Source organism: Rhinatrema bivittatum, chromosome 11, assembly GCF_901001135.1.
Source record: "Rhinatrema bivittatum chromosome 11, aRhiBiv1.1, whole genome shotgun sequence".
NCBI lineage: Eukaryota > Metazoa > Chordata > Amphibia > Gymnophiona > Rhinatrematidae > Rhinatrema > Rhinatrema bivittatum.
In genome coordinates, this window is record NC_042625.1 from 22,383,084 (window position 1) to 22,395,845 (window position 12,762).

Genomic DNA, 12,762 nt, shown 5'->3' on the forward strand with positions numbered 1-12,762 from the left:
CTGAATATTTGCACCATTCATCAGAGGCACAGTCACCCCATAAACATTCTCCTAAAGGATGGATAATTTGAGGTAGGAGTCTTGGAGGTGATATTTTATTTCTTAATGTTCTGAAGCCCTTTCGATGCCTAAGACTTAAAACTGGAGCCTCCACAGTTCGGTAAGATGCTTTGTTTCCAAGGTGCCTGGAGCTTTAACTGGTTTTGTGGGCCCAAGATCACTAGAAGGAGCCTGTCTGATGTCTCATGCCCATGAACATACTAAGGAGGGGCACCGTTCTAGTCTTGCTCTCCCCCCAATTGCATAAGCCTGTCGTGCCTTGAAATGCTTTGTCCTTTGTTCAAGGTCATGCCCTTTCAAAATTCATTTTTATTACTTACACTAATATAAGAGTCCATCAAAGAGTAAGAAGACCTTTAATGTAGAGCAGCGGTGGACTCACGATGTCAGACCGGCTCGGGTATTCGCCACCCAGGACAGTCACGTGGTCTGCCGAGCACGGCTCTGCAACGGCCGCGCACGGCAGACCACGTGACTGGAGCGATCGGCCCACCGAGGGATGCCCGATCCCCTGATGTAGAGTCTCTCCCCTGTCCTCCCCTTGCCCCTGGGAACATCCCTGTGGAAAGTCTGCACTTGTAGTGGGTAATAGTGCACATATGCTTCTACCCACACAGAAGATGGGCGGAAACCCACTTTTTATATGCAGAAACATGTTTTCTCAGAGGAGAAGCAGGATGGTAGTCCTCACGCATGAGTGACATCAGATGGAGCCCTGATGCGGAAAACTTATGTCAAAGTTTCTAGAACTTTGACTAGGCACTGAGCATGCCCGATACCATGCAACCATCCCAGTGGCAAGTTCGGCCGCTCTGAAGGATATCCAGACTCTGAAGCTGGAAATTCTGCTGAAGAGGCTTTTTGAGGATTTGGCTTTGAGCCTTTGTGAGGCGGTCTGCAGAACCTTGAAGCAGAGAGCCTGCTTGTGCTGGCTGCAGAAGGCACGCAAGAAGGTGACAGCTGAGGTAGCTCAGGCTGCCCTGCTTGAAAGCGGAAATGGCCTATGTGGTGGATGCCCTCTATGACAAGATCCAGATTTCTACCAGGAATATGGTCTCTGTGGTTGTGGCGCGGAGGATTGTGTTTAACCTCCCCTTCAAAGGCAAGTTGCTATTCGGAGAGGATCTGGAGCAACTCATGAAGCAGTTGGGGGGGGGGGGGGGTCCAAGGGCAATAAGTTACTGAGGAGAAGAAAACCACCAAGAAGTCCTTTCCCCAAGTGCTTGTTTCCAAGACTTGAGATTTTGTTCATGCAGCCAGCAGTCCTTTCGAGCGCAACATAGACCTCCTCAGGATGGTGGTGCCCAGGGTGGAGACGGAAGTAAGGTTGGCCAATGAAGGCGGGCTACTCCGCTCCTCTCCGGATGCTATCAGAGGGAGGCTGGCCCTCTTTTACGAGGAGTGGACCAGGATCACTTCAGACATCTGCGCCTTAGAATTTTCTCGACCAACTCAGGGACACCTTTGTAATCTCCTGCTGCGTCTCCCATTCCAAGCAGGAAAAGGTGTGGGATACTTTGCCATGTCTACAGCTCCTGCACACAGTTGTTCCAGTGCCCCCTCGGGAGAGGGGACAAGGAAGGTACTCCTCCTTGGGAATCACGAAATACACGGAGGGGACTTTTCGGCCCATTCGATCTTCAAAAGGTCTTTGCTGCCCTTAGGGTGCCGAGTTTTCTGATGGAAATGTTGGGTGAACGGTGATAGTGGCAGTGTGCAAAGGGAGTTTTTGGCATTGTTGGATTTGACAGAGGCCTATCTCTATATCCCCATATGGGCCAAGCAGCGGAGGTTCATGATTCTAGGGGAGCATTTCCAATTTCAAGCCCTTGCCAACGGCGAAGGCACCACGGACGTTCACAAAAGTGGCGGCAGTACTGTGGCACTCAGGAGGGAAGGTATCCTGGTGCACCCGTACCTGGACGATTGGCTCATCTGGGCATGTTGCTGTATGTTCTCCCCCCTCCTCCCCGGCCTCTCATAGGTCGAGCGTTGTGACTCATCAAGCTTCACCTGGTCAGGATGATTCAGGTGACTCCTGAGTGGCCCCATCAGCTGTGGTTTGCGGACTTGGTTCATTAGCAGTAGACTGTTCCATTCATTTGGCCCATCTGCCAAGGTTGTTGTGGCAGTGACCCATGTTTTCAGACTGGGCAGATTGCTTCTGTCTAACAACTTGGCTTTTGAGAGGCGATGGCTCCGCTTTAAGGGATACTCGGAACCTGTGATTACGCCTTTGCTTCAGGCAAGCAGGTCTTCCACATCGCTGGTTTATATCCAGGTTTGGAAAGTGTTTGAATCGTGGTGTTTGCAGAACAAGGTACAACCTTTAAAGGTGGATGTTCTGCAGGTTTTGGCCTTTTTGCAAAGTGGCTTGGCTAAGGGATTGGCCTGTAATTCCCTTCGGGGTAGGGTGGTAGCCTTAGGGTCTCTTCGAGGTAGGGTTCAGGGAAGACAATTGGCGTCTCATCCGGATGTGGTGCACTTCCTCAAGGGGGAAAAATCTGCATTCTTCAGTCCGAAAGATAATGTCTAGCCTGGAACCTTAATCTGGATCTTCGAGTGCTGTGTGGTCCTCCCTTTCTTTAAAGGATCTAATATTGAAGTCTGTTTTTCTTGGTGGCTATCTGTTCAGCTGGAAGGATTTCAGAGCTGCAAGCGCTGTCTTGTAGGGACCCTTTCCTACGCTTTTCTGAGGATGGTGTGTCATGGCATACAGTTCTTCCTTTTTGCCTAAGTGGTTTCCTCTTCATCTTAACCAGATAGTTGAGCTACCGGCTTTTCCAAATTTGTCACCAAATGCTCCTATGGCAAGGGAGCTTCACTTATTGGATGTGCAGTGAATTCTTTTGCAATATCTTAAGGTGACTAATGCCTTTCGGAAATCAGATCATCTGTTTGTCCTGTTCAGAGGAGCAAAGAATGGAAATAAGGCTGCCAAAGGCCCGATTGCAGGATGGCTGAAAGAGGCAATGACTACAGCTTACACCTGTAAGGGTCGGTCGGTGCTGGAGGGGTTGCGGGCACATTCCACTAGGGCACAGGCAATCTCCTGGACAGTATGTCAACTGATTTCTCTGCAGGAGATTTGTTGGGCAGCAACACTTTTACCAAACATTACCGCTTGGATGTGCGACTGCCAGAGGAGGTGGCTTTTGGGGAAAGTGTGTTGCATGTGGGTCTTTCTCGCCCAGTCTTGGGTACATCCCACTTTTCTGAACTGATCTGGGTTATGCATTGGAAAGGAAAATTGGTTCTTACTAATTTTGCTAATTTTCATTCCTGTAATACCACAGATCAGTACAGAGACCTGTCCCCTTCTTTTGAAAGACTTCCTCTCTTCTGGATGTTGCTGAGATATATGTTTACATACTATGCTGATTTACTAGAAGTATACATTGTTTAATATGTTCTTTGTTTAAAACTAGGGGTCCTAGTTTTTAGGGGGGCTCCAATTTTTAGTCTCTACTCACCCAGAGTTTATTGGGGTGTGATAATTTAGACATCTTGGCATGGGTACAGGTTAATACTGAGGATTGCAGGTGGCACTCTGTTATGTAGCAATGCCTGAAAAGTTTTCATTCTCTGTCTCCATCTGCTGGTAGAGATGCAAAACCCACTTGTCTGGACTGATCTGTGGTAATACAGGAACGAAAACTAGCAGGTAAGAACCAGATTTCTTTTACAGACCGTAAAAGCTGAGAGAGACTTGATGTTTTTGGGCCATCTGTTCCACTTATCAATCTCCAGTTGATGATACAGGACTTAGAGCAGTGTTTTAGAAACATTGATAAAATTACTGAAAACGGGATATTGAGAGAGACACAATTTAAGTTCTTACATCAAGCATACATATCGCAAGAGAGAGCACTCCACGCAAAAATTTGTGATTCTGCAATTTTCCTAAAATGCGATAGGAAGCTAGGAGTTGCCCCAAAACTCAGAAATTTTGGCAAGAGATATGAGAATGCTCAGAGTGGGGGGTCTTAATATATCGCTCCCACTTATGCCACGAATATGGCTTTATAGTAAACATAAAGATAGTCCATCTGTAGTAAAAATACACCAAAAGTTATTTTTGGATAAAAGTATTTTAGTAGCAAAAAAACCCCATTATACGTGAGATGGGAAAGATTGTCCAACCTTCTCACAATGGAAGTCCCGTTTGACTAAACATTTGACAGCAAAAAAACCTGTCTGACAAAACATTTTATATGTTGAAGATATGGAAAACGTTTTTAACAGCATTGCCTGTACAGGTGAAGAAATCAATTTTTAGTTTGTAATTTTGCAGAATTACAGTCTATGCAGCTTTTGGATAAAGTTGGTAGGATATTTCTCTCTTGTTTTGATGGTAACTTGTCAGAAGCAGCCTGTTGGGGTGGTTTATAATTCAAATATTTCTGATAAGTATTGGTCATCGGTGGGTGCGGAGCCGAGACTGGAAGGAGGGAATTGAGAGCTATGGAAGGGTTAAGAGAATCACGATAGAGAAGAGGGGGGGATGGGAATCTTTACAGAAACTTTTCTATTCTCTATCCCACTGTTTCATTAAACACAATGCAGCACTGAGTTCAGGTTGTGGTTTTGTAGTTTATGTAACTCATTGTTTCCAAAAAACCCAAAACAAATGTTCATGGAAAAAAAAATTAAATAAAGTATTTCCTTCCCCTGAAATATTTAGGAGGTTTAGAGAAAAATGAGCAATGTTTTGACCCAAGGAGAAAGATACAGAAGGACTTAAGATCTGTAGAAAGGTTTTTTTGTCTGACAGTATTGTAGATATTCCTTGCCAGGCAGCATGACTGGGTCATTTTTCCTTTTGTAAGGCCAGACATTGGAGATGATTTGAAAGATCTGATTACGCACATGCTGGACAAGAACCCGGAGTCCCGGATTTCAGTGCCAGAAATTAAGGTGAGCGGATGTCGGATCCTGCATGCCAGGAGGGTGGCGTGCTTTGATTTCAGCCTTCTGGCATCCGTACCTGGGGACGCGGTGTTCTGGCGTTTGGGGAAGACTTCCCAGTGCAAAGCAGAGTCTGAGTGCAAGCCTCTGTGGTGTTTTAAAAGGGAGAGAAATTCCTGACAGCCTCTCTCTCTCTCCATTCAAGTTACATCCCTGGGTGACCAAACATGGGGCCGAGCCGCTGCCGAGCGAGGACGAGAACTGCACACTGATCGAAGTGACTGAGGAGGAGGTGGAGAACTCTGTCAAGCACATCCCCAGCTTGGCTACCGTGGTGAGTCTCGCGAGAGCGCCCGGCGTCCTTGGAACACATCTCAAAAACCCATTTAAAATGCAGGGGGAGGTGGCATTTATAAACTTGCATCACTGGGTACCTGACGTCCTCTATGACCCTAGGGAAGCAATGCAAATGGGGGCTCCTTGTAGGGTTTTGCCACCACAGACCGTGCATCGCTTGTTTCTCTCTCTAATATCTTTCATCAGCTGGACCCCAAGCACAGTGACAATTATTTTTTTTTTTTAGTACTTCTTGCTTCTGTTCATCAGTTTTTTTGGTTTTTTTTTCCCTCCCAATTTTTATAAATGTTCTAGAGTCTTTGCAGTGGCACAGAAATAGTGCACTCACACGTCCATTGCAAGCCACCCGCAGGTTTTATCTAAAGCCCGTGCTGGGTTAAGGCGAGGGTCCATGTGCATGGTGTGACGCATGCAGCGTGCACCAGAGAGAACGGAAGCAGGAGGCTCCTGTGGAACTGAAATCCCTGGGCGCCATCCAGATTTTCTCTGATCAGATTTGCGACTTGGGTGCCTAACAGTCTAGGAAGCGGGCTTTCTAACGTTAGTGCAGTAAATGGGCGTCCTGATGCACGTAGCAAGTACTCGAAAAGTACCTCTAGTCTGGTCTTCCAATAAGCTTTTGGATAGAAAGATGCCAGAATATATTTTCCTGGGGCGGAAGCTCCCACTTGCTGCCAAAACCTTTAAGCCTGCCTTGTGGAAGCAGTTTCACCCGCACCCTGAAAGTTTTCAGTAAAGTGTGTTTTTTTTCTTGGCTGTACCAAAAACTGCTCTTAATGGTTCGGAGGCCTGCTCTCTGACGCTCTCGATCTCGTTTGCCAGATCCTGGTGAAGACGATGCTGCGGAAACGATCCTTCGGAAACCCGTTTGATGGGAACAGGAGAGAAGAGAGGCCTCCGTCTGTCTCAGGAAGCTTTCTTATGTAAGTGACTTCTTCTTAAACAATCGTGCAATGTTGGGCCTTCGGTTACTATCGGACAGGTCAGCCCTGAACTCCCATTGACTGGCTGGATATAATAATAATAATAATGATATTAACTTGGCAAACTGGGGGGAAAAAAAAAGGAGGTGAAGGCTAGTTTTGGCCTGTGAGTTGCAGTTTGCCCACTGTAGCAGCGCTCCTCGTTCGTGCCACTCATTGTACACACATAATCGGGGCCTAGCCCAACAAATGTGAGTTAACTTCCCGCCTTTCTCAGGAGGCAGATTTCTAGCGTTTAATGCAGGTCCCTGCATTGGGCAGTAATAGCGAATGCTGTCATTTAAATGAGTTGTGCTGATTTGTAGAGATGTGCATCATTTTTCATTCATTTTGCCATACATGTATTCCTAGTACACGCGTACGAGATAACATGTGTACCGCAAAACGAATGACCGACGAATACACATCCCTACTGATTTGTGCAGGTGCTTTTGAGTGCTAAAAACCATATTACGTTTTTCAGTTGTCATTTATTTACAGCGTGCTTCTCCAGCAGGAATTCAAAGTGTGTTACAGGAATATTGCAAACATTTCTGAAAGGGTACACGGGGGTAACTTGCATGGAGCAGCAGCTGCTACCCCTAACAGAAGACATGGGGATTACTACCCTTAACCAATTAGTTTACATGATTTTGACAGAACTGCAGCATCGCTCTCCGCTTCAATAGGGGGGAGGAGACTTGGATTTAGATGACAGCCAACGCTGGGCCCTGGCTTTTACGGGCTAAGGTACTGATTCGCATACATTAGAGGTGCGAGATTGCTTTTAAGGCCAAGTTTAAAAGCAAAGCATGTTCAAGCAGCAGCATTGTACGAATTATCAAGAAGGTTGCTCATCCTATGAAAATGATTCTAGCTGTAATTTTGTTTGGTTTTGATAATATTACTACCCTTGACATAAGGCTTTGCGGTAACTTGCAGAGAGTGGCAGTTACTACATTTAAGAAACTTGCTGGGCAGACCAGATGGAATATTTTCTTTTTGCAACATTATGCAAATAATGGTTGAATACATTAGAGATACATTTCAGAGCGGTAGAACTTCAAGGGTAATTATAGCGCCAAATTAAACTCTGTACACTCCTGCTATATCCTTTAATAGGGTTCACGTTACTGGTTTGGGGTCAAACACAGCTTTGAAAAAACCGGGTTTCAATCTGTTTTCTGAAGGGTGGTAGAGCTGGAGTATGTCTTGATGCAAGATGGTGGGATATTCCACAGGACCGGGGCTGATGCTGTACAGGTCCTCTTTCTGGTACTGGTGTGCACTGTTTTTAGGGATGGAACCGCCTAGGCGAGCCTGAGATCGTGAGCGGTCCATATGGGAGGGTAAGAGAGATCTTAAGAGGGCAGCAAGCCTTTGAGGATTTTGATGGTTAGGACCAAGATTTTAGGAGGCCAATATAAGGGATGTCAGAAACATAGAAACATATAGAAACATAGAAATGACGGCAGAAGAAGACCGAATGGCCCATCCAGTCTGCCCAGCAAGCCTCACACATTTTTTCTCTCATTCTTATCTGTTACTCTTAGCTCCTTGTTCTATTCCCCTTCCACCCCCACCATTAATGTAGAGAGCAGTGATGGAGCTGCATGCAAGTGAAATATCTAGCTTGATTAGTTAGGGGTAGTAGGGGCAGTAACCGCCGCGATAAGCAAGCTACACCCATGCTTATTTGTTTTACCTAGACTATGTTGTACAGCTCTTGTTGGTTTTTTTTTTTTTTTTTCTTCTCCCCTGCTGTAGAAGCAGAGAGCCATGCTGGATATGCATTGAAAGTGAAGTATCAGGCACATTTGGTTTGGGGTAGTAACCGCCGTAACAAGCCAGCTACTCCTCGCTTTGTGATTGCGAATCCTTTTTTTTCTTCACCCCTGTCGTTGAAGCTATGCAGGATGTGTGAAGCATCAGGTTTTTTTTTTGTTTTTTGTTTTTTTTTTTGTGTTCTTAACTATACAGGCTGCCACGTTCTGTGTGAGTTGCGATACTCCAGGCAGGAGCTTAAACAGGATATTTCCTAGCGTGTAGCAGATGGACTCGGGACCAATGGGTATAGTGTACTCCTGATGTCCGATTGAAATCTGATCCGTCTCCAACTGCTGTCAGCCCTAGTACATATACCCCTGCAGGAAGTGCAGCTCTTCAGTATTTTCCGTCTCCATAGCAGTTAGGGACTCTATGCACGCTCGCACAGCGTTACTTTAATTTTACCAAAGAAAACCAAATTAAGAAGAAATCTTACCTCTACAGATGAGCCCCGCTCTCCTGCGGTGACACCTGTTGGATCCCTCCCCCAGTTGAGAATTCCCGAGGTGATTTCCGCAGTCCCTCTGAGGTGAGCCTCGGTTCGGCGGCCGACCCTCGGCGGGGACCTAGCCCCTGACAGCGGGTGAGGCTGAGAGGCAGCGGGTGCAACCTCGAGCGCGGCGGTGAAGGTATTTTCCCTCTCCCCCTGCAGCCGAAGACCACCCGGAACGAGACCAGGAAGCGCCGAGACAAGGTGTTGACGTTTCTTGGTTGAGGGCACTGGCAGTCTCCAGCTATAACAAATTCAACCGGTTCAAATTTATTAAGTTAGCCAAGTTATAAAGTTAATCAAGTTATCCAAATTAGTCAGTCACACACATATCCACAATGCTTTTCGAGGAGAATACTGAAGAGCTGTACTTCCTGCAGGGGTATATGTACCAGGGCTGATGTCAGATTGAAATCTGATCCTTCTCCAACTGCTATCAGGAGTACACTATACCCATTGGTCCTGAGTCCATCTGTCTACACTAAGGAAAACAAAATTATCAGGTAAGTAATTTCTCCACGATACACAAGTTTCCAAAATCATCAACGCCTACATAAAATAAAAGCAAGATGTAAACCAATCACTTCAATATCCAAAAATGTTTTAACAAAGTTTGAAAACACTCAAACAACAAATCAATAATCTCAATGACACAAACACACCCCCAAATAATGTCTAATTATATCAAAACCAAAAAAAGTGGAGGAAAATACTGTCAAGGGCCCAAGACTGAGAACAAACGCTCAGACCTACAGCCGTACCTAACACATGCTACACTGTTTTGTTTTTCAGGTGGTTTATAGGTTTGTGTTATGTACATCTGTAGATCTGTGTGTTTGTCTTGTCTTGTTGGGGTAGTTTGGTTTTGATATAATTAGAAAGGCGGGAATGGAAGTTTTAGACAGATTTTGGGGTGTTTTGTGTCATTGAGATTATTGGTTTGCTGCTGTTATGAGTGTTTTTCAAACCTGATTAAAACATTTTTTGCATAATTAAAGTGCTGTACATCTTGATTTTTATGTATAGGTAGCAGTTTCGAAGGCAGCATCTTCTTGGTGGGAACAGAGGTAGTGGAATTGATGCTGATGAAAGAAAGACTTGGGCTGTGATGAGGAGTCGAAGCTAGAATAAAGCCTGGGCTCCAGCCTTGGAGCTGAGGGTTAGTTTGTGGGTGTGGTTGAGCCACAGCCTGTCTGGCTGGGGATTCAGGCTTAGCCAGCTTTTCTAAAGCAGCCCTTGAGTTTGGTAATTAGTTTAGATTTGTGTTGAGGGGGATTAATAGTTGGATGGGGTCAGTTTAAGAGTAAAGTTTAGTGCACTTTAGTCCATCAGCCTATAAATGCAGTTTGTTTGGGTTTTTTTTTAAATCTGAATTAGATTAACTTGATTAGTTTTAAATCTAAATAAAAGCTGGTGCAACTGAGGGTCTGCTAAAGATGGCGACCTAGTGCTGATTCTTGACCTCCCGCAACCCCCGGGGAGTTCCGGCTCCTGCACCCATCACGGAGGCACTGACGACACGGCTGAGATCAGCCCCCCTCCACTCTAAAACAGCTGGGTCAGAAATCACAGGCACCTGGGGATCATGGACCAGGATTAGTCTCTCCCCTTCCCTGCCACTTTATAAAATTTTTAAAAACCATCATTTTGCTATAAAGCACCTCCCTCTACCACTTGTTTCTGTAGAGTACTCCATGCATGCACCATCAGATAAAAACATTTATTTATTTTTATATACAGACATTCAAACTGAGATCACATCGGTTTACCAATAATAAATGCAGCTGCTTATAATGGCTTCACAGTATTACTCGGCATAAAACTTAATGATAATAACTTATTATATTTATTTATTTAAAATCTTTTATATATATAGTCACGTTATTTACCATCACAACGGTTTACAGGAAGGCACATATAGTGAAAAAAAAAAGTTTTTAAACAAGGTAAAACATATTTCTCATGGTAGAACTTAATGACTTAATAATAAGATATAAATAAAATTGAAAATAGAGTCCCCTGCTCCATGGAGCTTACAGTCTACATAAGATGGAAGAGACACATAACACGTTTCAGAAAATATATTGCAGATCGTGTAGTTAAAATGGACAAAGCTGTGCTCCATTAGAGCAAGGGTTTAAGATTTAAAAGCCACCTCAAAACGGATGTATTTTTAGGTTGGGCTTCACTAGGACCATGATCTTTGCAATTCTGGTCGCCGCATCTCAAAAAAGATATAATTGCGATGGAGAAGGGCAACCAAAATAAGGGGAATGGAACAACTCTCCTATGAGGAAAGACTAAAGAGGTTATGACTTTTCAGCTTGGAGAAGAGACTGCTGAGGGGGGATATGATAGAGATGTTTAAAATCATGAGAGGTCTAGAACGGGTAGATGTGAATCTGTTATTTACTCTTTCGGATAGTAGAAAGACTAGGGGGCACTCCATGAAGTTAGCATTGGGCACATTTAAAACTAATCTAAGAGTTCTTTTTTACTCAACGCACAATTAAACTCTGGAATTTGTTGTCAGAGGATGTGGTTAGTGCAGTTAGTATAGCTGTGTTTAAAAAAGGATTGGATAAGTTCTTGGAGGAGAAGTCCATTACCTGCTATTAAGTTCACTTAGAGAATAGCCACTGCCATTAGCAATGGTAACATGGAATAGACTTAGTTTTTGGGTACTTGCCAGGTTCTTATGGCCTGGATTGGCCACTGTTGGAAACAGGATGCTGGGCTTGATGGACCCTTGGTCTGACCCAGTATGGCATGTTCTTATGAGACTGTGTGCTGCTGATGCCTTTGATTTGGTGAAGCCATGTCTGTCGGCACTTAAATCTTAAGAGACTCCACCAACAGCTGGCATTAACTGCTGGGATGTGGTAGCCTCAAAATCTACCCTTCCCACCAGCTGAGACCCAGCACCTTGCTCCATTTTCTCATGTGCATTTTCTCATGTGCAGAATATTTCCCTAGGACCTGCTGAGTTTACGTGGAATCGTCCCTCTGGGTATACGTGGAAAGTACAAACATTTCATGTATCCAAATTTGGAAGCATTCTTGCTTTTGCTCTTCAAAGTAAAAACAAGAAAGACAGTTTTGTGATTTGTTTTATATAATTTTTTTCTTTATTAAACTTTTCAGTAAAACAAAATTACAGGAAAACTTGTATTACATTTCATTCATTAAAGGCAACAATAAACCAATACATTTACTGTTTACAAGAACTCAATAATAAACTGGGGGATAATAAGGCAAATCATAGGAAATAAAAAATCTTGGAGAGGAGAGAGAATTTGCTATAGGTCCTAAATGAAGTAGCTACAGATGGACTTACACTTGCTTTGGTTTTATCTAACAAAAATGTCTCAAGGGGTAACGGGTCCCAAAATATGAATTTCTTACCTTGAAAAGTAATAAAACATCTGCAAGGGAATTAAAAAAAAAAAAAAAAAAGCACCAATACCTAAAACTCTACTTTTCAAGGTCAAGAAATGTCTCCTACGGACCTGAGTAGGGCTGGAGCCGTCAGGAAAAATGCACATTTTCTGTCCACAAAACAATACATCTTTGTTCTTATAAAGAACTGGGTTTTGAGAAATGTTTTACTCTTTCCAAGGAAACAAATAAGGTAGCCCTCTTATTTATATCATCTACTGCCTCGCCTAAAAAGGTAGAAATTCCTGGGTGTTTTCATTTTCTTCTCCTAGTATTCCATTCACTTTACTAGGTTGAATTGAAAAGTGAAAAAATGTTTTGCAATACAAGGAATATTATGCTCATCCTATAACAATACTTCCTTAAGACATTTTTTAAACATTTCGTAAGCTAACAATCTCGTAAAAGCAAAATTATCAAAATGCAGATTTTTTTTCTCTCATCGGATTGGCTTTACATGCTGAAACTGAAAATAGACAAACTCTCTCTAATATGCATATTTTCAGCGTTTTGTAATCCCTGTACTTTAGATGACGCAACATTCACTGATTGTTTCTAGCTCAAAAGGCCTGTTTTTTAAACAAAATAATTATTGAAAGTTTTACATGCTGCCACTGTTCAGGGGGGTGTGTGTGTTTTTTGCTTTCTTTTGGGTTTTTTTTGTTTGTTTGTTTTTTTTTGGAAGTTCGATGAATGCTGGAATTCTAAATAGAGGTTAAG

At 43.7% G+C, this 12,762-nt stretch overlaps 1 protein-coding gene across 1 annotated transcript in view; it reads left to right on the top strand.

Moving 5' to 3' along the window:
- Nucleotides 1-12,762, top strand: part of CAMKK2 (calcium/calmodulin dependent protein kinase kinase 2) — a 62,060-nt gene that overhangs the window by 46,786 nt on the left and 2,512 nt on the right. The window contains exons 13-15 of the mRNA XM_029570907.1: nucleotides 4,890-4,977; nucleotides 5,174-5,302; nucleotides 6,148-6,248. Coding sequence (XP_029426767.1) covers nucleotides 4,890-4,977; nucleotides 5,174-5,302; nucleotides 6,148-6,248 — 318 coding nt within the window. The remainder of the gene's footprint in view (nucleotides 1-4,889; nucleotides 4,978-5,173; nucleotides 5,303-6,147; nucleotides 6,249-12,762) is intronic.